General features: G+C 52.6%; 1 protein-coding gene across 2 annotated transcripts in view; it reads right to left on the bottom strand.

Annotated features, from left to right (window-relative positions):
- Positions 1-22,866, bottom strand: part of PMFBP1 (polyamine modulated factor 1 binding protein 1) — a 61,723-nt gene that overhangs the window by 16,303 nt on the left and 22,554 nt on the right. Inside the window, exons 2-6 of one of the 2 annotated variants that reach the window (XM_089539854.1) lie at positions 13,871-13,941; positions 9,528-9,596; positions 7,438-7,570; positions 6,762-6,929; positions 746-880 (exon numbers count right to left, since the gene is read on the bottom strand). In XM_089539854.1, the coding sequence (XP_089395980.1) occupies positions 746-880; positions 6,762-6,929; positions 7,438-7,570; positions 9,528-9,596; positions 13,871-13,941 (576 nt within the window). The remainder of the gene's footprint in view (positions 1-745; positions 881-6,761; positions 6,930-7,437; positions 7,571-9,527; positions 9,597-13,870; positions 13,942-22,866) is intronic. The other variant, XM_089539853.1, reaches the window with a different exon arrangement.

Raw genomic sequence — 22,866 nt, 5'->3', positions numbered from 1 at the left:
GGAGCCTCAGAAGTGGGAAGGAGGAAGGCCTCGCTACGGTTGCAAAGCTTGTGCGCTTCATATTCTCAGGATGAAAATGGCGGCAAGGGAGAGCAGATATCCCAGGAGCAGCCTGAGCCCTGGAAGTTGGGTGGGTGGGGTTCCTCTGCCCCAGGCACCTTTTCCAGCTTCCAAGCCAGAGGTGGAGAGCAGAGCACATGCCCCAGAGCCGGAAAAAGCAGGAGGAGCACCACCAGTGGGCAGGAGATCCTCCCAAGGCAGGAGCAGCCATCCCCAGCCCTCGTGGGCCAATCCACAGCCCAATCCCTCAGCCTGAGCTCCTACCATGCTAGCCACAGCTGGTCCTGGGAGCCGCACTTGAACTAAGTACCCCAGGTGGAGCCCTTGCGTCGGCAAGGGAGGCCAGAGGCAGCGTGAGAGGAACCGCTGTGGGAGAAGCCACTTCCTACTGTCACTCACAGGGTCTGCAGCATCCAAGGTGCCTGCGCAGAACCACGGCTCATAGGAGAGCAGGCAGGGCAGGGGCAGCTCCGGGACACCTGTCCTCTGGCAGGACAGAGGTACCAGGAGAGAACAGAAAGTGCCAGCAGCAGGTAGGCACCCAGGAGCCCAGACCCAGGACCCTGAGCTGAGCCACATTGCAATCAATATGCCCTGAGTGCAGCGGTGGCTGTTCTTCCTTCAGCTGCTGCCCCTCCTGCTCCCCAATTAGTTCCCCAATTCCTCTTGCTTGGCCCTCCCATACCTGTTGGCAGGGGTCCTCCTGGCCAGGCTGCCTGTCCTCCAGATGCTGGGATTGATGCCGCCTCTGCCCCAGCACTGTCTGTGCCTCCCTCTGCAAGGTCTCCAGTTCACAGATCCTCTGCTCCTGAGCAGCTGGCTATTGACCCACACGAGGAAAGGAAGGGAGGGAGGAAGAAAATGGCGGGGGGAATCAATGAGGGACGAAGGAGAACACAGATTGGTGGCAGTGGTGGCTGTTGCTCCTCCAGGGGAAGGATGTCCGTGATGCTCTGAGGACAGGAAGGCAATGAGGTGAAGGGGGGCAGGATAAGGGGACAGCAGCGCACCTGCGCAGGGGCATGCCAGGAGTTCGGTCAAGTCCCCAGGGTCTTTGCCGTTGGCCACACACGTATATGGAGGTGGGGCAAGTGTGGGAGAGATGGGGGGGGGGGGCTCTTCTTGCCAGGCTGCCTCTCTCATCTTGAAGAAGCAGGAGCTGGTCCTGAAGCCTCTGGATTTGTGCTGCCTGCTGCTCCAGCCAGAACAGGGAGGGAATGTGAGTGAGCAAGATAACGAACAAATAAACAAACGGACCTTGACTGTCAACCATGAAACAGGGAGAGTAGGCCAAGACTCAGGATGTTGATCTGCCACACTGGTGGGTGCTGACTACTGCATCCTCAAAGGCACTGGCTGGGGGCAAGGGAGCCTGGCTGCCCAGGGAGGTCCAGCTGAAGTGGCCCAAGCATCAGGAGAAGCAGCAGCAGGAGGAGGAGGTCCACTGGAGGAAGGGGTGCTCCCTTTCTCGACCTCTGCTCTCTCTTCCTCGGCAGCCCAGGGACACGCCAGCCAAGGTGGGTGGGTGAGCTCAAAGCTCCTTCATAGAATCATAGAATCGTAGAGTTGGAAGAGACCACTAGGGCCATCCAGTCCAACCCCCTGCCATGCAGGAAATCCAAATCAAAGCATCCCCGACAGATGGCCATCCAGCCTCTGCTTAAAGACCTCCAAGGAAGGAGACTCTATCACCTTCCGAGGAAGTGCATTCCACTGTCGAACAGCCCTTACTGTCAGGAAGTTCCTCCTAATGTTCAGGTGGAATCTCTTTTCCTGTAGTTTGCATCCATTGTTCCGGGTCCTGTTCTCTGGAGCAGCAGAAAACATGCTTGCTCCCTCCTCAATATGACATCCTTTCAAATATTTAAACAGGGCTATCATATCACCTCTTAACCTTCTTTTCTCCAGGCTAAACATCCCCAGCTCCCTAAGTCATTCCTCATAGGGCATGGCTTCCAGACCCTTCACCATTTAGTTGCCCTCCTTTGGACACGCTCCAGTTTCTCAATGTCCTTTCTGAATTGTGGCGCCCAGAACTGGACACAATATTCTAGGTGGGGCCTGACCAAAGCAGAATACAGTGGCACTATTACTTCTCTTGATCTAGACACTATACTTCTATTGATGCAGCCTAAAATAGCATTGGCCTTTTTAGCTGCCGCATCACACTGTTCACTCATGTTCAACTTGTGGTCTACTTGGACTCCTAGATCCCTTTCACACGTAGTTTCATTCAGCCAGGTGTCACCCATCCTATATCTGTGCATTTTATTTTTCCGCCCTAAGTGCAATACCTTACATTTCTCTGTGTTGAATTTCATTTTGTTAGCTTTGGCCCAGCTTTCTAGTCTATTCAGGTCGTTTTGAATCTTGATCCTGTCCTCTGGGGTATTAGCTATTCCCCCTAATTTGGTGTCATCTGCAAATTTGATAAGTATGCTCCCAATTCTGTCATCCAGGTCATTGATAAAGATGTTGAATAGCACTGGGCCCAGGACAGAGCCCTGTGGGACCCCACTGGTCACTTCTCTCCAGGATGAAAAGGAGCCATTGTTGAGCACCCTTTGGGTTCGGCCGGTCAACCAATTACAGATCCATTTAACAGTTCCTTTGTCTAGCCCACATTTTACAAGCTTGTTTGCAAGAATGTCATGGGAAACCTTGTCAAAGGCCTTACTGAAATCCAGATATACTATATCCACAGCATTCCCTTCATCTACCAAACTGGTAATTTTATCAAAGAAAGAGATTAGATTTGTCTGGCATGACTTGTTTCTCTGAAACCCATGTTGACTTTTTGTGATTATGGCATTGCCTTCTAGATGTTCACAGACTCTCTGTTTAATGATCTGCTCCAGAATCTTTCCTAGAACTGATGTCAGACTAACTGGACGATAATTGTTGGGATCCTCTTTTTTCCCCTTTTTGAAGATGGGGACAACGTTTGCCCTTCGCCAGTCTGCTGGGATCTCTCCTGTTCTCCAGGAGTTTTCAAATATGATTGCCAATGGCTCCGATATTACTTTTGCCAGTTCTTTTAATACCCTTGGATGAAGTTCATCTGGTCCCGGAGACTTAAATTCATTTAGATTAACAAGGTGGCTGTAAAAAGATCCTTCCCCAGTGCATCTGGAACAGACAGCCAGGGGTCCTCCTGGGACCTATGGGAGGAAAGATGCTAGTGTGGTGGGACTTGGATCTGCTGCTGCCACAGTCCTCGTCTTGCCTGGAGTGAGAGCAGGGCAGCAGGTGAGGCAAAGGGGGCCTTGGGGAAGGACTCCCTGCCTCTCAGAAGCAGAGAGGTGTGGCCTCAGTGAGGGTGGGGTGCACAAAGGGAAGGGCAGGGCAGGGGGGAGGTCTCTGGAACCCAGGGATGTGCCAGGAGCCACGGAGGAGCTGTGTGGCCCTAGAGGCCTCTTGCTGGACCATACCTCCCATTATCCCTCACCGTTTCCCATGCTGGCTGAGACTAATAGATAGGAATTGCAGTCCACATCCTCATGCCTCAAGACAAGTGCCAGGGTTCCCGAGAAGCAGTGGGAAGGGGCACAAAACTCTGGGTTCTGCCACACTCTCTGCCTGCAAACAAGTCTCAGCGTGTGGCCCTTTGTTCCTGGGGCCCTCGAGTGCACTATCAGCGCTGACATTTCTCTCCAGGGCCTGCCTCTCTTTCTCCAAGACTGGGGAAAGAGCACAGCAGCAGAGCATGGGGCGCTTCCTTCAGCTGGCATCTGCTAGGTAGCCAAACACCCCCTGCCTGCCTGTGCCCATCTCCACGTGAGCCCACTCTCATGCTCCCAAAAGAAGGTAGGGGGTACTTTCCTTCAGGCTGAACCCCCACTCCCTGGGTCAGTGCTGCCATTTCTCTTTTCTCCTTTGCAGAGGCAATTACTTTCATGTCATCATTTCTGGAGACACTTGCAGGGAGAGCAAGAGCTGGACTATCTGTGCCCACCAAGGGACTTTTGCAGTGGAGGCGAAGGATTAAAATAACTGAGGAGCCTCTGAAGCAGCGGCTGTCACCTTGGTCAACGTGCCACACTGCTGGACACTCAGCACTGCGCATCTATGCAAATAGTTGCATTAAAGATCATGATGTCAACTTGCAAGGCACCTTGTGTGTGCTGGGATGATCAAAGCTGACCGCTAAGGCAATTATGGCAAAGGAAAGTCCATCGTGGCTGCGTGCTTCTCCCTGGGCTCAGAGAGTTTAACTGTTGAGCAGAGATGAACCTCCTACATTCAAGCATCCCTGGCATACGCAGCAAAGACACTGGCAGGTCCAGAGAACAGGGGCAACTGCAAGATCTGCAGTGGGTGAGGCAGGCAGCACACTGACCCAAAGGCCTGAGTGAGCTGACTGAGAACAGAGCTGGGCCTTCTAAGATGCCACCACGTCATCTGCAGATTGGATCTTCCCTGGGAGGATCCTCCAGCCCCAGAAGAACATGGGGGCTTGCTCACCCTCATGTGCCCTCTCTCTCTTCGCCAAGGGCATTGCATTCACTGTTGAGCTGAACCTGCCTATACAGAAACCTGACTTGTTTCTGGCAGCAGAGGCCTCCCAGCAGTCCACTGACAGCTGCTAACTTCCTACCTTAGGGGGCCAGCACACAAGCATATCAGCCCCCCCCCCCCCATGCCAAGAAGAACTAGATGTGAGCAGGTCAGCTCAGAGACTGGCGGAGGCCTGGGCGGAACAGCGAGTGAAACCTGCCGGGCCTGGACAGGCTGGCCTTTGCAGATGTTGCCTCCCTTGCAGACAGAGGGAAAGAAGGAGGAGCGGGGGTCAGGTGGCAGGAGAGCATTGGGGGAAGCCCAGCACTGTTCTCTGTTGCCTCTGTTTGCATTGTCTCCAAAAGCAAAATGGTTGATGTGTGGCTGCTGCAGCTGCGTCACAAGGAAGCCATGTTGCAAGAGAAGCTCCCCTCCCTCTGCCTGCCTTTCTCGGAGGCTCCATTCACAGCCCAGGCTCAACCTCTCTATCCTTTGTTCAGGAAGTGCCTCTCCCTCTGAATGGCATTTAATATTCTTCCCCTGCTTTGATTAAGCCTCCCAGCTTAAAAGGATAGGCTGCCAAGGCACACAAAGGCACCTCTGCCACTGCTGATCTTTTGGACCAAAGCGCTCGCTGGCCACCCAAATCTGGCAAGTTCCCCCCCTCCCACCTGAGAGCAGGTCTCCCACCCTGGAAGGGAACCATCACAACGCCCTGTGTGTGGCCCACTTGTTCTCTTCTACTCTCTCAGGAAGACATCCACACATCTGGATTGGGATGGGGGGCAGGCAATTCCTTGCCAGCTGGGAAGAGGATGCACCTGCAGTGCCCTCACTGCCAGCCTGCCTACCTTTGGGACGCCAGTGCAATAAGTCCCCTTTGCAAAGCAAGAGAGATGGGTGGGCAGGGTGAGGGGGCACCAGGACACAGTGCGACGGATAATTAGTTTCCTTTATAGTTACAGCTTTCCCCATTTTACATAAGTAACTGAAACACACCCGAAAGCAACAAGAAACTAGAAATGTTAAAATATATTTCTAAATTGTATTGAAAATGTTCAGATGTGTCAATGGTTAACTAAGGTTTAAAATGGTTCCTGTTGAAAGCCAGAAAGTCTAGGCCTGGAAGAACAAGTCTTCAAGGACATTTGCTGAGACATAATATACACAAAATGTATTATTGTTATGGTCTTGTGTAGTATGGTGACTTCATGGGAAAGAGGTGTGTCCACTTGGTGGGAAGGTTGATCTTTTGAGAGAACAAAGACTGATGTCACATTCAAGCTTCTAGCATGGACTCTGAAAGAGTATAGATGTATAGTAGCCTGCTGTAAAGTGTAAATAGCAACGAAGTCAATAAACCCTCATTTGAGTGAAAATCTGTGTTGAAGTTACTTTGTTCCTGAGTAGCTAAGAAGACTGCATCTGTTCCAGTTGGTACCAGTTCAGAACCACCGGCAGAACGAGACATCACCCATAACAAAGAGTTTTTTTTCCTAACAAAATGTACTCATCCATGTCACCTTGAACACACATTGGATCTGGCTAGTCTTTGGACAGGAGAACCTCAGGAGGGAATAACACCCAGGGGCTGTACCAGTCAGCACTGACCATACGGGACAGAGATGGACTGACAAGGGTCTGGCTCAGCTTGAGGGCAGCTTTCTGTGACCCTGCTCCTCAGGGCTTGCAACACAGCACCTCTGCCCTCATGGATTGGGGCCAGACCTCTGTCACTTTAAAAGCAACTTAAACACTGCAAATGGAGTGAAGTTCTTTCTCCACCTCAAGTTACAGCTTTAACATAACTTAACATGCCTTTTTGTCATGGAAAAGGGTATGAATTACAAGCAGCAGGTTCTGTCCAGATGGAAGGATGTGCCAGCAAGGTCTGCCCCCAATTGGCCCTCTGCAATAAAGGTTGTCCAGGCCCTGGAGCCTCTGCGTGGCCCCCACACCTCGTGCCATTGCAGGGGTTGCAGGTTAGAGGCCCAGGCTGGGTTACATGGAGGGCCCTGTCCCTGCTCAGGCTGGTGCTGTGGATCATGGTGTGAGGCCCCATTTAGTGCCAGTCCCTGATACAAGCTCCAGCTGACTGCAACAGCCACTCATTTGGCAGAATCCACTGCAGGTAACATCTCAAGGTATAGTCAGATGAAGTCAAGGAGCCTAGATCCAAAACACACAGAGGAGCTCTTACTTACCACTGCTGGCTCCTGCCTCTGCCTCTGCTGGACGCCACGCTCCTCGCTCTCCAGGCGGTCCGTGTCCTGCAGCTCCCTCACTGCCTCCAGATCTTTCTGGGAGATTTCATAGTGAAGCTCGGCGATGGTCTCTTGCAGCTTCTGAATTTTAGCTTCCTTCTCCAAAATCTGCAGACCAAGGAAGCAGCACAGGCCCATTTGCATCCTGGAAAAGACACTTGTCTGTCTGGGCACAAGGGGGTGGGGTGAGGGACATGCAGGAAGCTGGCCCTCAGGGGCTCTGTCAGCAGGGATGGGATGCTGCTCACTTGCCGGCCTGCACAGGATGCCTCCAGGGTCACTTGTCTGATGGATGAGGGGCAGGGCATTGGGGGCCACGGGGGGGGGGGTGATGGAAGGGCCATGGGGGTGTCTGGATCCCCCCACTAGCTGCCTTGCTCTGTAAAGAACAGACCCCATAATGACCTGTGCCCTGCGACCCAGTCTGGAGTCGGCCCTTTTCCTTCCCTCGACTGACTGGCAGAATCAGCACATCACTCCCCAGCCAGCTTGCCCTGATCCTTCATTGCAGAGGTCTACATGCAGGGCATAAGCATGGCTAGACCCCCCCCCCCCTCCCTTGGTCTGTTGGCTTTGGCATCAGGACCTGCTCAGGGAGTGAGATGGCAGGGCCCACCTCAGATCTGGCTGCCTCCTGCTGGCATGTGGCTTCCTGCAGATGGAGGGCAAGTTCGAAGAGGAACTGTTCCTGCAGCAACACTGCCAACCTCTGTTCCTCTGGACCAACCTGCTGCTCTGGGAGATGAAACCTAGGAAGGAAGAAGACACTAGTCAAAAAATGTTGCAAGGATGCCATTGGGACAGAAGGAATAGACAAGTGGCCTGAGAAACATGCCTGGAGAGTGGCCCTAGATCGGAAGGGCCCCTGGCTCAAGGCTGAGCTCCTCCCCATAGAGACCCCAGACAGCTGCTGACTATCAGAGAAACAGAAAGTTCCTGAGCACGAGAGACAAACAGCCTGACTCACTGCAAGATAGCCTCCTGGCCTGAGGTGGACAGAAGGTAGGAGAAGACTACAGGTAATCTCTGGGGGGCTTGATTAGGTCTTCAAGGGGCTCTCATCCCTCACGCCTGGCATCATGCCAGTGGCCGCTTCCTCTGCTCAGCTCAAGAATTACAAGCAGTGCTGCTTTTCACCAGGTCTTTCCTCATACCTGTTGGTTTTGTTTAGAATGAACCTGTGCCTGGCTCTGGCAGGAAGATCTCAGCACCCCAGTAGAAACCAAACCGGGTCCTGCTACAGCGAGGGCTGCCTCTCCCTTTCCCACTTCCTCCAGAAGATGCCTGACACCAAGTGGCCTCTTTGGACCCCTTGCCCAAGGTGTGCGCGCGTGCATCTTCCAGCTTCCAAGCGAGGGGAGGGGAGCACCTGAGGGGGGGGGTTGGGCGGGGGGAGGGCTTCCCCCTTCACAAAAAAGCCTGTCCTTTCTCCCTTTCTCGATTGCCCAGAAACACAGCTGCACACGTGTGCATGCAGAAGGCTGGTCTGCCCACGGGGGAATCTCACCCTCCAGCTATACCTACAGTCAGGATTAACCTACTTATGCCCCCTGCCAGGCAAGGGAGAGGGGTCGGGAGGAGGAGCAGAGTGTAGCATTCAGCCCTCCCTTGTGCCCACCTGAGGAAGACATCCGAGACCTCTGACTGACGGTGCAAAGGAAGGCACTCCATGGGCAGCCAGGAAAGAGCCACAATGGAGGGCATTTTAGTTACCTGAATTCAAGGCACTATACAGCCTAAAGACCCTCAAGACACAGGATTCCTGCCTGATCTTGGAAACTATGCAGGGTCAGCCCTGTTCAGTCATCAGATGGGAAGCTGCAAACAAATAGCAGGTACTGTGGGCTCTATTCCAGAGGAAGGAACTGGGAGAACCACCTCTGAGGAGTCCTGACCTGAGAAAACCCAGCAAAAATCATGCAGTCACAGGCAACCTGAGGGCACACATGCACACCGATGCCCGCTTGAAGATTTCAGCTTTTTCCATTGGCAGGCAGGCTCAACATGGGCAGGAAGGGGAAAGAAAGGAGAGAGTGCCATTCCGTGGCAAATGCAGCCATTGCTTCCCATAGCCATAGCAGACCATATGCATCCAAGTGGAAGCCCTGTGTCTGGCCTCTGCCAACAGCAGAAACATCTCTGTTATGTTTTCTATTAATGGGTACAAATAGACTTATTCTGTCTGAACACTGTGTTTTTCTGTGCTTTCATTTTCAGCTCAGTGGAAGGATTGAATTTCATCCATTACAATTGTTTTAAATTATTTGCAGTGTGCCAAACAGCTACTGGCCAGAAGCAGTGGTTTGAGTGACCCTGGCAGAGGATCTCTTGGGAAACAATGGCAGTGGCCTCATAGCCAAAACTGCACTGAAGGAGGCATAGAAAACCCCTTTCAAAGGTCTTTCCCCATGAAAATCCTATGATGAGACAATCTCAGATGAAACAAGAGATAGTGCCAGAACATAACACTCCCAAGTCAGATGGCACTGAGAGCACTTGGGAGGGAAGGAGGTGTGAAAATTGGAGGAAGGAACATCACATCAGCACAATATACCAGCAAAAAATAGCAAAAACTTGGGAGTGATTACTGAAGAAAGACATGGAAGAAAGTGCAGATGCAGACTTACAGTTGAACAAAACACAGATAATTTACATAATTTTAATGTAGATGATGAAAACATTGAAATAGTTCAAGATTTTTCATACTTTGGCTCAGTTTCAATCAGAGTGGAGACTGCAGTCATGAAAGCAGAAGACTTGGACTTGGAAAGGCAGCTATGAAGGAACTAGAGAAGATCCTGAAGTGTAAAGATATATCACCGAATACCAAAACTAAGATTGTCCATGCCATTGCATTTCCCATTTCTATGTATACAGTGCGCCCTCAGCATACGCGGGTGCGTTATATGCAGCTTTCAGCTTAGAACAGGGCTCGAACATACGTGGAATTTACCTTACTGGGGGGGAGGTCTGGAACGGATCCCCCACGTAAGGCAAGGACGCACTGTAGTTGTCAAAGCTCGACAGTGAAGAAAGTGGATAGTAAGAAAATCAACTCATTTGAAATGTGATGCCGGAGAAGAGTTCTATGAATACCATGCCCTGCTAAATAGACAAATACAGTCAGCCCTTCTTATACATGGATTTTTTATACACGGATTCAAGCATCCTCAGTTTGAAAAAGTTCAAAAAAAGTATAAATTTCAAATATCAAACCTTGATTTTCCATTTTTCTTTATAAGGGACACCATTTTGCTATGTCACTGTATTTAATGGGACTTGAGCATACAAGGATTTTGTTATCCATGGATGGGGGATCTTGCAACCAAACCCCAACGGATAACAAGGGTCCACTGTAAATGGGTCTGAGAGCAAATCAAACCTGAATTCTCTCTAGAAGCCAAAATGACTAAACTGTTGTACTTTGGCCACATCTCAAGACGTGACTCACTAGAAAAGACAATAATGCTTGGCAAAGTGGAGGAAAGTAGGAAAAGGGGAAGACCGCCATGCAGGTGGAAGACAATCAGCTTCTGTAGACCTGAGTCTGCAGGCAGTTGAGGATGGGGGTCTTGGGGCCTGTCATTCACGGGGTCCCCATGGACCTAAGTCGACTTGACAGCAGTTAACAACAAGCTATTCTATTGATCTGCCCAATTCCTATGTCCTCTACACTTGAAGAGTTAATGTAGCAAATGTTTTTTTCAGTCATGGAGACTTCCTGTGTTTTAATGGAAGACAAAATATGCAAATGTCAAATGAATCTTTTTCTGACGGGATCTTTTCCCATTCAGAGTTGCTGCCAGGGCAGTCCTGGACTCTGCAGAGAAGCCACCTCCCAGAGTGGAAAGGAGAAGCTGTGCTTCAGCGGAAGACCCCATCAGCTAAAAGTGACTTGAGATGACTGACCCCCCGGGGCTGACCAGCAGCTCCACAGCATTCCTGGGGAGGCTCCCCCACTCTGACTGGTGCAGACACACCCAGAGAGTCTGAGGGACAGGAGCCATGCCAGCTCCTGGGATCTCTTCTCTCCCCTTCAGAGGCAGGGCTCCCTGCTGCCAGTGTGCTCAGCAGCTACTGAGCAAAAAGGGCTTGTGGGGCTAGCCAAAGCAGGTTGCCCCCTTGGTTTGTAAGAAATGGGTCAAATGGCACTGAATAGCAGCAGGGATTATTAAAGAGATTTGTTAGAGATTTAAACTTCTCATGCCTGCTGGCAAGGAAAGGGCTGTGGAAGCCCTCTCAGCATAGATGCCCCGTCAGCCCACATGCCAAGGGTCTTCCACAGCCCACTGAGCTCCTTTGGGACATATGCTCTGCTCCTACCACCCTTCGGCTCAGGAACGAAGGTGTCAGCAGACGAGCCATTGAGGAGCCCATTCTGGGGGCCAACCTAGTCTTCCTGGGGGAAGGCAGGGGCCCAAATCCTCCTCCCATCTCCCCTCCTGGGAGGCCTGTCCTCAGGGCCTGCAGGGCCGATGCTGCCGCCATCAGGAGAACTAATTCCTGGGCTGGAAGGAGTCAGGAGGGCTTGGTCCTCCCTGCAGGCGCCTGGTTCCAAGGATGTTTGCAGAGCAAGCCTCTGAACAGGAGCAGTTCACAGGCAGACTGGCACTCATAAATTATGCACGTCGTTTGCATATTCCCATCATGAGACGTTATGCAAATGCTACCTGATTTGCATAATGGATTCCACTCACTGCTTCAGTTAGCTTGGTGCTTTTAAAAAACAAAATGACACCAAATGGAAGCACGAAGAGGGAATGGGTGGCTCCATCTGCCCACCCAACGCCCCCTGCACCTCCTTTCACCATCTGGGCATGTGGAAAGGATGGCGACCGGGTTGGGGGGGGCACCCAAGCCAAGCACAGGAGATCTTTGCAACTCTCTCCTTTGGACCCAGCGGAGATCCTGCACCAGAAGCCAGGCACCTGACCAGACAATTAGGGAGGAAGGGTGCATGCGAGAAACAGGGAGGCAAGGCTCGCAATTGAGAGAAAGAAGGATTCGGCCCCCTTCTGTCTCTCACTGGTATGGGTGGCACGGGGGAAGGCACACAGGGGAAACCCTTCTTTCACAGCTGCTTAATTAAAATTAAGGCACATCTTGGGGGAAGAGGAGGCAGGACCCACCAAAAATGTGCCTTAAGGCACATTTTTGAGGGTCCTGCCTCCTCTTCCCTGCCTTCATTTTCTTCCTTTTAAAGGGGGGGGCGTTCTGGGAGAGGGGGCGCTTTGATTATTTAAAATCTTGCGAAGGGTGGAAAGGGAAGTGGCACATGTGTGTATATGTTACCATCCATCAGTTGCCTGCTGCCCGTCCAAACGCCCGCCCGCCCGCCCACCTCTCTCTTTCCTGCAGCCAGGCTGCCTTGGCTTGGCTGCGGGCACTTCCCTGCCCCCCTGTGAAAGGCAGGACTGTGCCAAGCGCCAGGCGCCTGCACCCTGTGGGAAAAGTTGACTGTAATTCTTCAGCTTTTAAAATCAATTAATCTGTGTGTTAATTAACGTCAAGCTGACGGAAGGAGGAGGGGGAAGCCAGAGAAAGATGGGTGGGTGGGAGGGGGGAAAGAGGGAGGGAGGGAAAGAGCTGCAAGGGCGGATGGATGGCAGACTCGCTGGCACTGTGCCATCCATTCAGTGGCAACGCCACCATTCCGTGTGATAACAGCAGCGGGTATATGTTCCAGGGGTCCTGGACAGGGGCCGGGCAGTACGGAGCAGCAGAGGGAGATTAGCCCGAGCCCCGGAGCAGACAGCAAGCGGCGACAGCGCAGGACACGGGTGCCAGGAGCAGGAGAGCCTTTTGCTGGGACTCCAGGGTCCCCACCAGGCAGGGCACCAACCGGACCTCGGCACCAGCCCCCCAGTTCAGCGCCATTTTGCTGCAGCAGAGCCAGTGCAAGGGAAGACAAAGGCCGCCATCTCTGCCATTATACTGCTCCCACGCCCAGGCTGGCACCCTGGAACCTTTAAAATACGAAGGGAGCAGGAGGAAGAGATGCCAAATGCTAAAGGAAAACCAAACAACGCCCTCGCCTACCAGTTTGCCTCTCTTGTGTCACTGCTCCACAGGCACCTGGTCATTTGCCAAGTGGCACTGCTGATGGCTGGCACCCTAAAGAGAAAGGTGCAAGTGGTAGCAAGCTGCTGCCAAACTGGCAACACCTAATGGGGTAGCCCATTTGTGGAAGAGAAGCCAAGGAAGCTCCGGCCAGCGCCAGTTGCAAGACCAAAGGGAGCGATGCCAAGTCTGCAGAGAGCAAGCAGGAGAGCAACCAGCTGTAAGGTCTCCTGGGAGACCTCAGAAGGCAGGCAGGCAAGCGGGTGAGAGGCGCTGCGTGTCCGGATCCAGAGAGGGAACTATCTGCACCAGCACTCCAAAGGAAGCAGGCAGCGGCTGAGCATGAATGTGTACAGAGTGGCATTTCGGCACCAATGCCCACACAGAGCTCTCGGTATGTACATGGTGGATGCACCTGTGGGGCCACTCAGTTGTGCATGCACTCAGTTTCAGTCAGGTTCGCACATATGAATGTATCTACCTGTATGTTGATGCATGTATGTTTGTGTGTGCAAGATCACAAGGAGATAGTGTAAAGAAGAGAGAGGAGGAAAAGGGAGGAAGATGCCCAGCCGCCCACCCGTCACTTCTGACCCAAGTGTGCAAAAATGGCCACTTTCCATGGCCCCTCCAGCAGCAGCGGTGGTGGATCTCTCAGAGGGCTTCCGCCTGCTATCACCTGGGAGATGAAGGGGGCCGATGGCAGGGAGCCCTCCACCATCGCAAGATCCACCGTGGAGTGTTTCTGTGTGCTGGGGGAGGGGGAATGAAGGAGAGGGAGGGATGCCACTCAAACCTGCACCAATGTGGAGAAGGAGACGACGGAGCAGGCAGCAGAGCGAGCGAGCAGGAAGGGGCTCTCCTGACACCCGGGTGGCATGTGCCACACAGGCCAGGAGGCAGCTCCATGCCCCCCGCCCCATGCGCTGGCACAGGAGGCTTCCTCTCGGGCTGCTCTGTTCCTCCAAGGGGCTCAGCTGCTGACTTACATGGATGGTGCTGCTGCTGGAGAACCTGGAAGGCGTTTCACTGGCATCAAGCTCTGAGGCAGGGATGGGTGCTGGAGAAAAAAGGAAGATACAAAAATAAAGTCATACCCTAGGAATATCAATGGGCTTCTCGCTTAATAGGAATTTACAAAACACGCTAACTGGAGAGTTGCTTTCCCTCTTCATCCAAAAAGACCCCCACTCCCAAAAACTCCCTCCCCTCAGAAGAGAAAAGGGGATTGGCACACATTATTTTTGCATGGAAAATACAGTGCTCAGGATTAACAGCTGGCATTTTTTGGGCATCTTTTTTCCTCAAATAGACGAGCTTTTGTGGCTAACGAGGAATTATCGTTTTGCTAATGAGCTCTGAAATATTAAGGGTGTTCTGCTAATCATGCTGGCGCTGTGTCATGACTGGATTACAAAAGGAAGAATTGGGGGGGCAAGACAAAAGGTGGTTAAGTCGGAGGAGGAAGGGGTCTTCCTGAAGGGGAGCAGCACAGAGATGGTTGAGGGTCCACTGTGCTGCCCGCTGTCTGGCTCCTCTGGGCTACGTGCCAACTGCTTGGCCTCCCCAAACTCCGTAATGTGGCAGTTCAAGGAAGATCATCCTGGCCTCAAAGAGCGGTGGGCACCACTGCTTCACACGTCTCCTGAGTTTAATCATCATGCAGTTGAATGATTTTATGCATATTTCATTTGCATATCATTAAGGCACGCGACCAAGGGATGGTGAGCCAAGAGAGGTACAATGCTGAAGGGAGAGGGGAGCTTGGTTGGGGGCACCATCAGGAGATGCCACAAGCGGGACCTGAGTCTGCCCCTTGCTTTGACTCTTGTGGAAGTGGACTATTGCCCAGGCAGTGCCTCCTATTTCAACTCTGGGGCATTAATGGGGGGCTGGTGGCTGGGAGCCAAGCACACGCCATGCAGGATGCCATCCATTTCAGCAGGATGGAAAGAGCCGCTCCCGGGGCAAGGGTTGCTCCCATCTCTACAGAGGCCGTGACTGAGGTTGGTATGAATGACAGAGCCCACAGAAAGGCACAACAAAAGACAGTGGCGAAGCAGCAGCAGAACAAGTGGAAGAAGAGGGGCAAGGCCACCCTGCCTGTGGGGTGCAGTGCCCCTCTCCTCCTCTTCCCAGCCTAATTAGCAAACAGTTGGCTCCTCTGTTCCCTCTTTTGCTCCCTTTTCTTCTGGAGCCCCACTTCAACAATTCATCAGGCACAGGCTAGCTGGCCTTTCCTGCCCTGGCACCAGCCACGGAAGGACAGCAGCCATGTGTGAGTTTGTGGGGGGCCAGCAGAGGGGCTTTTTTTTCACTCAGTGCCACATAGACAGAACTGGGCCCCTCAGGCTCAACTCCTGGCCCACTGGAGCAATTCTGCTGCTGGGCAACCTCCCTTGGACACCAGGGGGTTGAGCCGGAACCCACTTTCCATGGGGCACTTCATACAGCAGCTGCCTTCCTCCCAACAGCTGTAGATCTTGGGCAATGGTGACTATTTGGTTGGGAAGTGGCAGTGGCATCAGGAGGAGGGTGCTGCATTAGAGCACCTGTGCTGCATTTCCTGTCCTGTCTGGGTCCTCCGTAGCACTGCTGCAGCACATGAAGGTGTCGCTGTTGTTCCTTACACAGACCTAATGATATGCAAAAGCAAAATGCAGCCTCTGAAACAACTGTTTCAAAGGGGGGGGGGGGGGGAGAAGAAGAAGCAGGAGGTCCCCATGAAGGGTCTTTACAGGAGGGAAGATGGAGGGGAGGCGCAGTCCAGAGTCCCATGGTCTCTGTAGGGGGAGGAGAGTGTAGGGCCGCCTTGCCCAATGCCCCAGGCGGCCTGAAGAGAAGGAGAGGGTGGTGGGCCCAGGGCTGGAAGTCAATGAGTCTCAGTCAGGCTGTGCCTCACCTGCCGTTGTGGGTTTGGTGAGGAGGGCCCTGGTGGCATCCTCATTAGGCGTGCTATTACTGCCAGCAAGCCTTGAAGGAGCTGCTAGGGTCCAGGCTGGGCCTCCAGAAGTGACAGAGAGCCTCCCACCATCACACAGTGGCCTGAGCTCCAGAGAGAGGGCCGGGGGGGGGGGGGGGCGGGAGAGGTGGTACTGCCCTCCTAAGGAAGCCTGGACAAAGAGGACTGTTTCTCATGGTCAGGCAGACCTAAACTGAAGCCAGGAATGGGGAGGAAAACAACCTGGGATTTTTCTGAAACAGGAAGTGTCTGCTAAAGGTCTCCTGGACCTTAATACGGTGCAGGAAGCCCCCAAAACACGGTGGAATGCCCCCATGGCCACTAAAGGCTGCTTGAGGCCATATGGGGGCAAATTAAATTCTTGATTTTTCCTTTTTTGTGGGTGCAGTGGGGGAGTATGGCCCTCCAAGGTCTCTTGGGGGGCTAATGCAGCCCCATAGTCTTCAATATTTTGTCTGCCCCTCGATTAGCTATTTGCTGCTGAGATCTGGCAGCCCACTGAAACAGTGGTTGTGCAGAATTTTAATCTAAATTTCCCTGTGGCTCCTGGGGGATGCAAAAAATAGTGTCCACAGGCAGTCTGTGGGGCATACATTGCCCACCCCTAACTCAAAGGTAGCAGAGGATGGGCATTGCCCAGTTCTCTCCCACCCCTGCCAACAGACCCATGGAGGTTGGGGGAAGAAAGGGAGCAGCCAGACCCTTGAAGAAAAAGGAGCCCAGCACAGGCAACAGCCAGGCTGCCCTTCTGGTAGTGCCAGCATGAGCCAACATGGCTCAAAAGGCACATACAAGACCAAGAGGAAGGCATGAACAGACTCAGGCAACCCTGAGGGCTGTCGGGTTATAAGACATCTTCACAGTACTCTTGTCCTGCTTCCAAAGCCATCCTGAGCTAGTAGCCCTGGCCACCTCCTATGGGAGCCAATCCCGCACACTCACTCATTTGCTCTGGCTTTGGTGCTTTTCTCCTTTGGCCACCCTTTGGGCACAGCTAATCAGTTTCACTGCCACCACCCAACCCTCAAGTTCCAGTAGTACAAGAGGGAAAGAAAATCTATCTATTTCCCACACCTACATCATTTTGCAAAACCTTACCTTGCCCTCCCTTACCTAGCCCAAGGTCCAAATGTACACGCGACACTGGTGAGTCTGCCCAGTGTCTGGCGGCCAGGCCAGGCCAGTGCTAAACAGACAGCGAGGCCTCATCCTGCGCAGCCTAGATGAGCCTCCCAGAGACCAGTGGGGCTGCTTAAGTGTACCTTGGCACAGATGCCCCTAGGTGCTCAAAGTGAGGCCAGGGGCGAGACGTCAGGGTAGACATTGCAACCTTTCTGCTCAACTGATCTACCTGAGGACCTGGGATAGACCCAACACTTCACTGGGCAGATGTGGTTGTTTCCAAATCCAACAGCTGTGAGGACAGATGCTGGAGGGGCTGAACTCATGTGCGCTAGCACTGCCATACTCTGCAAAGGCCTTTACACTGAGACGTCTGAGAGTCCAGCCAACATGCATCTCGTAAGAACGAGGGTACGGGTGGCAGGATCTGCCCAAACCGCACAGCAAACATTTGTGGGGAAACAGATGATGAACAAAGATCCCCAAACTTGATGGGTGCAACTAGATCAGACTAAAGTGGGCCTCTCCGGTCCACCATTCTGTTCCCATCATGCCTTGACAACAGGAGGGCAATGGTCTTTCTCAGCTAGTATGGTTATCCCCACATTTACTTACACACACACACACACACACACACACACACACACACACAGACGGTAGCTGGTGATTGAAGGACTACACCTTTCACCCTGAAAGTATCTTCACAGAGCCACTGTGCCTAGCAGCCACTGCCAACCAGCCTCCTCCTTCATGAACTTGCCCACTGCCCATTTCATGCCCTGCATCTGGTAGAAGTGTATTCCACCGACTGCTTGTGAAGAAGTCCTTCCTTTTGTCCATCCAGAATCTCCCACCACGTAGAGTCTGTGGATGCAAATCTCACCCAGCAGCACTGGAAGAGAGGAAGGAAAACACAGCCCATCTGTATTGTCCTTGCCAGACCTTCTTAACCTTTGTAACGTGGGGACTGGCAGCAACTTTCCCCCAGTATGCCAGGGACTGGCACCATATTTGTTCCCACCAACTATAAGTGTTTCTTTCTTTCCTGGAAACTTGCTGCAGATCAGATGTCAACGGTTTCCAGATTTGCACCAGTCCAGGGACAACCACTGCTGCATTGGTCTATTATCATTCTTAATTTTTTGTAGCTCTACAGAAAAAAACCTCTACAACCCCACTGTCTTTCCTTTAAAATTTAACTTTGTTACCCTTCCTCCCAGGGGACTGATTCTAGCTCCACACCATCTCTGTTGTCTTTTCCCCCTGAAAGTTTTTGCCTCTGTATCACAAGGCTGACTTAAGAGCATGAAGGGAAGAGGTTGGTCATGACTTCCCACTGCACACAAAGATCCAGGAACCACCCAACTTGGTGCCCGGGCACAATGTGATTCCTTGCCACATCTCAATGGCAGGTGGCACTTGACTGCTCATGATGCAAACGCACCAGCCACAGCCATGATCTAGTTATCCCAGTTGATCTGGGGCAAGATTCTCCCCAGCAGCTTCTGCCTGCTGCATTGCTGCGAGAAGTGCCTCGCCCTACTTTTTGGAAGGTGGGATGGTGTTCCCCTCTACCTCTTTTTTCATAAACCAGGGCAATGGGGGGTACTTCCCAGGCAGTCTCCTCTCCCACCTCCTGCTCTCCCTTTGCGGAGATCTGCTGACAAGCCTCTATGGGGAAAAAGGCACCTACCCACCCATCACCCACCACCTCCATTTCACAACCATGGAGCGCCACTCTGGATTTGAATGCCACTGTGAGGTCGGCAGAGCTGCAGAGTTCCTGGTGCTCTTTCCCCCCTTTAAAAGCAATGAGCTATTTACTCCCTAACAATTCTGCTTGAGAGCTGGTTTAGCATTTTTATTGGAATGTGAAAGCTCTTAAAAGAAGGGAGAAAAAAAATCTAATCAAGCAGAAGAGATAGAAAACTTGCTGGATTTTTTGCTGCCCCCCCAGCACCCCCCTCAGTCCTATCAAAAGCACATCTTCCATTCATTGCTTCCCGATGTCATTATGACAAGCGGCTACAAATCAATAGCAGAAGGGAAGGCCGGGCCAGTCGGCATCAGCCAGTGATAAAGACTCCCCTCAGCCCCGCTTTGCTAATAGCACATAATAGCAGCCACTAGTGCCCCCACATTAAATCATACATTTCACTCGGCGTTTATTATGGGATTTTTAAAACTCCTCACCAAATTGGATTTTCTAGATAGTCTCTAATTTCAACATTTGTCATTTAAAATTAAACTCCTCTGTGGGGACAAGGAATGAAAATGGGAGGAGGGCAGGACAGGGAAAGAGAAAGGGGATGGTTTGGGGAAGTTTTGTATCTCTCTTCTTTTTAAAAATGAAAACCCATAATAAACACTACCCAAATACCACTAAAATGTTATGTACCGGAAGAGTAAGAAGTTGGTCCAGAGTTGCTTGGGAAGTTTCCCATGAATCCAATTCAAAGGGAAACAGGGCTCCTTCCCATACCCAGTTGGTTTTGGTGCCGAGGGGCTCAGAGGCAGCTCTGGGGTCTTTTGGGGACCCCCTTCCAGAGGGTTTCATTGCAGAAGATCCCACGCAAGCGGCCTTGAGCAGAGTCCCTCCTGGCACAGGGGTGGACGCAATCATCAGGTTTAAGTCCCTGTTCCCAGAGAGAAAGAGAGAGGCAGGCAGAAGACCGAGGCCCTCATTTCTAGCTGGCGCGTATGCCATCACCCAGCCAGGAGTCCTGGGCAGACAGCATTGTGCCAAGAGAGAGGAACAGGCTGAAGAGAGGACGTGCCAGAGCAAGAGGCAAGGAAAGGGCGAGTGGGGGGCCCAGCCAGGCCCTTGACCACCCCAAGCGGCCTCCCACAGACTTGGCATGCCCACCCCAACCCAGCTAGGCTTCTGCAGGACCCCTCTGGGAAGCCAATGGCCACCAGAGCTCTGCCTTCCTCGCCACTCACCAAGGGCAACACAAGCAGGGCTTCTCTAACTGTTCTTAAGTACTGGTCAGTACTGGTGGCTTGGACCTCCAAAGGTAAAAACTAATACAGATAACAACCAGGCCACAGGGCACTGGGGTCCCTGAAGACGAACGGATCAGACGCCCCCTCCTGCCAAGGAACAAGCAGTCAGGGGTTTAGCAGACTCCTATGCTCATGAGGTTAGGCGAGGGGCACAGTCTACCGCCAACGGGTGGGCAAGGAAGGAAACCCACAGGCCCGTTTCCAAAGTTCAGGTGGTTTTTCAAGCGGCAAGGTGAGCTGCCCCTGCCTACCAGGCCATTGGCTCCATGGCTCCACAGGAGCTGAATTCAATGCTCAGCAGGAGAGGTGGTGGCTGTGGGCAGGAGAGGCCCCAATGCACCGGTTGTTCCGTCCAAGAGGGCATGACCAGGCAAGGCAGGTGGATGCCCCTCCAGGGCTCCACAAAACTCAAGTTTTTCGGAGTCTGCCTGCCACCTTTCCCTGGGCCTGGCACTCTTGGAGACAAGGGAAAGTGTGGCCCTGGCCCCAGACACTGAGAAAGGCAAGCAGAAGACTCAGAGTGCCCACAGCAGCCCTCCTGTCAGCCTTGAAGACGGACAGACTGAGAGGCAGGAGGGGCTTGGAATCTCCAGGAGCTGAATGTTTTCCCAGATCAGCTAATCGAGCTGCCTGGGTCTGTTTGGGGAAGGGGTAGCGGGGAGGGTGAAAAGGGCAAATGTCGCCTTTCCGGCAAGAGAGCACAATCTATTACAAACGGTGCCCGGGAAGGGAGCCACCCTCTGCCCAGCGCCTGCCCCGGGGCCTCATTACTCTCCCAACTGTGATTCAATTTGTCCCTCCTGGGGACCCCTGCCCTGCATGGTGCCAAATGCGCGCTAGCCCATAATTTCCAATTAATGCAATCTGTTCCTGACTTCTCCCTGACCCTCTCTTGCAACCACCTGGTTGGGCCAAGTGAGAGGGAAGATGCCCTAGAAAGCAAAGGGGCCAGTGAGTGAGCGAGGACACACACTCCAAACACATACACAGGCGTGTGCCCACAGAGGGATGGATGCTTCTGCCACTAGGGCCCTGACTTCAAACATAAATAAAAGAGAGGGAAATGGACCCTTCCCAGTGATTATGAAATCAGCACATGAAAAATAAGCGCAAGGCTGAGGCGGCGGGGAGACGGGGGGGGGGGGGAGGAGAAGAAGCTGGCCGCGAATCTCTTTCTGCCGATTTGCCTTTGAGATCGGCAAGGTGCCGTCTGGCTGCTTACATTCTGTTTCCCTGGCAACACACTCCTGTAAAAGAAAGATTATTAAAGCGCATATGATTACTTGGCTGCTGAGCGAACGAGGCTGCGGCAGAGCCAGCGCGGGCAGTGGAGGCAGCTTCTGAATTCCTTATCAGGGGAATTCAATTTCAGGGCAAATTGTGTTCTTGCACGCACGCACACACCCCAAAAGCTGCCTGGCTCTCAGACCCCCTTCCCAGTCCGGTGCAGCAAGCAGTACTGGTACCAACCCTTCCAGTGCCATCACAGCCTGAGAAGGATGGGGCCATGCTGCCAAGCAAGGAGGGTGGTGAGGGCACCATCTGACCATAAGCCTGGAGCCGACAGCCAGTCCCTACTCTTTCCATGACGCCGTTGCTGGCTCACGGCAATAACAGAGGAGAAGGAAAACATGCAAAGCAGCTCTTCTGCCCCTCTTCTCTGAGAGCAATTGCGAGCCAGTATGGGGCAGGCGGCACATGTCCCCAACAAGGTCCACTTGCAGGGCAGGCCTGAGCCAAAGCTCCCCTGGGCATCTGGGTGGGCATATTCTACTTTGAGCCCACTTTCCAGAGGGGCCTCTGGAAAGCCTTGGAGCCTACTGCCTTGTGTAGTCGCAGAGGAGCCAACCAAAGCCTCCCTCAAACCAGTGACTGACCACAGAGGCCAGGTAGGCATCTGGCTTAGCCACTGGCTGCTACTCCCAGCACTGCCCAGCAGGTGGCACCATTGATCCTCCTAATCTGACCTCAAGGAGGGAAGAAAGGCCATCTAGGCAGGAGACATGGGCCTCGGGAGGGAAGAGCATCTGCTGGGCCTGGTGGAGAAAAGAAGGGCAGCTGGAAGCCCAGCCAGACTCCTAGGCAGATCCCGTGGAGGTGGGACCCCAGCCAAAATGACCGCAGTGCTGTGCTTGGGCAGCAACAGCAGCAGCCCCCCGGCCCTGAATTCTAAATCCAAGAGCCACCTGAGCTGCCCTTGCCTTGGAGAGAAGTGAACTCTCCATCTTCCTAAACAAAGGGAGAATTCAAAGGAGAAGAGTCACAAAAGCCAAGCCCCCACTTCCCTCCAACTTGCCCACCCAGGGGAGTCCTGCTGGGAGTCCAGGCAATGGGATGAAGCAAAGGAGGAATACAGCAAGAGGTACCCCTCTGACACAGAGGTTGGTAGTGCCTGTGTTTTGTGGGGAGAGCATTTGTCAGCCATTCTGCCTTAGATGTTTTGCTCCCAGGCTGTCAGCACCAGTTAAGATCAAGTATAATATTAGACATATCCAGTCATTTAATATTCACTTCATGTATTCAGCTCATATATGATCACTGTTGTATGTTTAATATATGTATTGATCTAGAAAGTTCTGTGTGTTGAAACATTGTATAGTGTTAGGGGTTGGGAAAATAAGGTTGAATATTAAGGGTGAGGTTTGGCTTGTGGATGGGGCCCTGCTAAGGGGTTTGGGATGTGGGATAAACTGTAACGGCTCTTCAATTGTAAGGGGGCTGGTTGCCGTGGGGGCTGAGTCCTGGGTGGGGTTTTAAAGTGGGAACTTTTCCTTGTGCCTTCAGATTCTGCAAAGACGTGCTTGTGGTTACTTCTGCTGTGCATCTTACAATAAACTTTCTTGTTTTACATTAAGTTGGTTGTGGATCATTAGCCTGAGGTTCTCAATTCTCATA

Source organism: Sceloporus occidentalis, unplaced genomic scaffold (assembly GCF_023333645.1).
Source record: "Sceloporus occidentalis isolate IW3139 unplaced genomic scaffold, rSceOcc1.0.p SCAF_10, whole genome shotgun sequence".
Classification (NCBI taxonomy): Eukaryota; Metazoa; Chordata; class Lepidosauria; order Squamata; family Phrynosomatidae; genus Sceloporus; species Sceloporus occidentalis.
The sequence above is the reverse complement of the archived record's forward strand: the minus strand, read 5'-3'. Positions and strand labels throughout refer to the sequence as shown.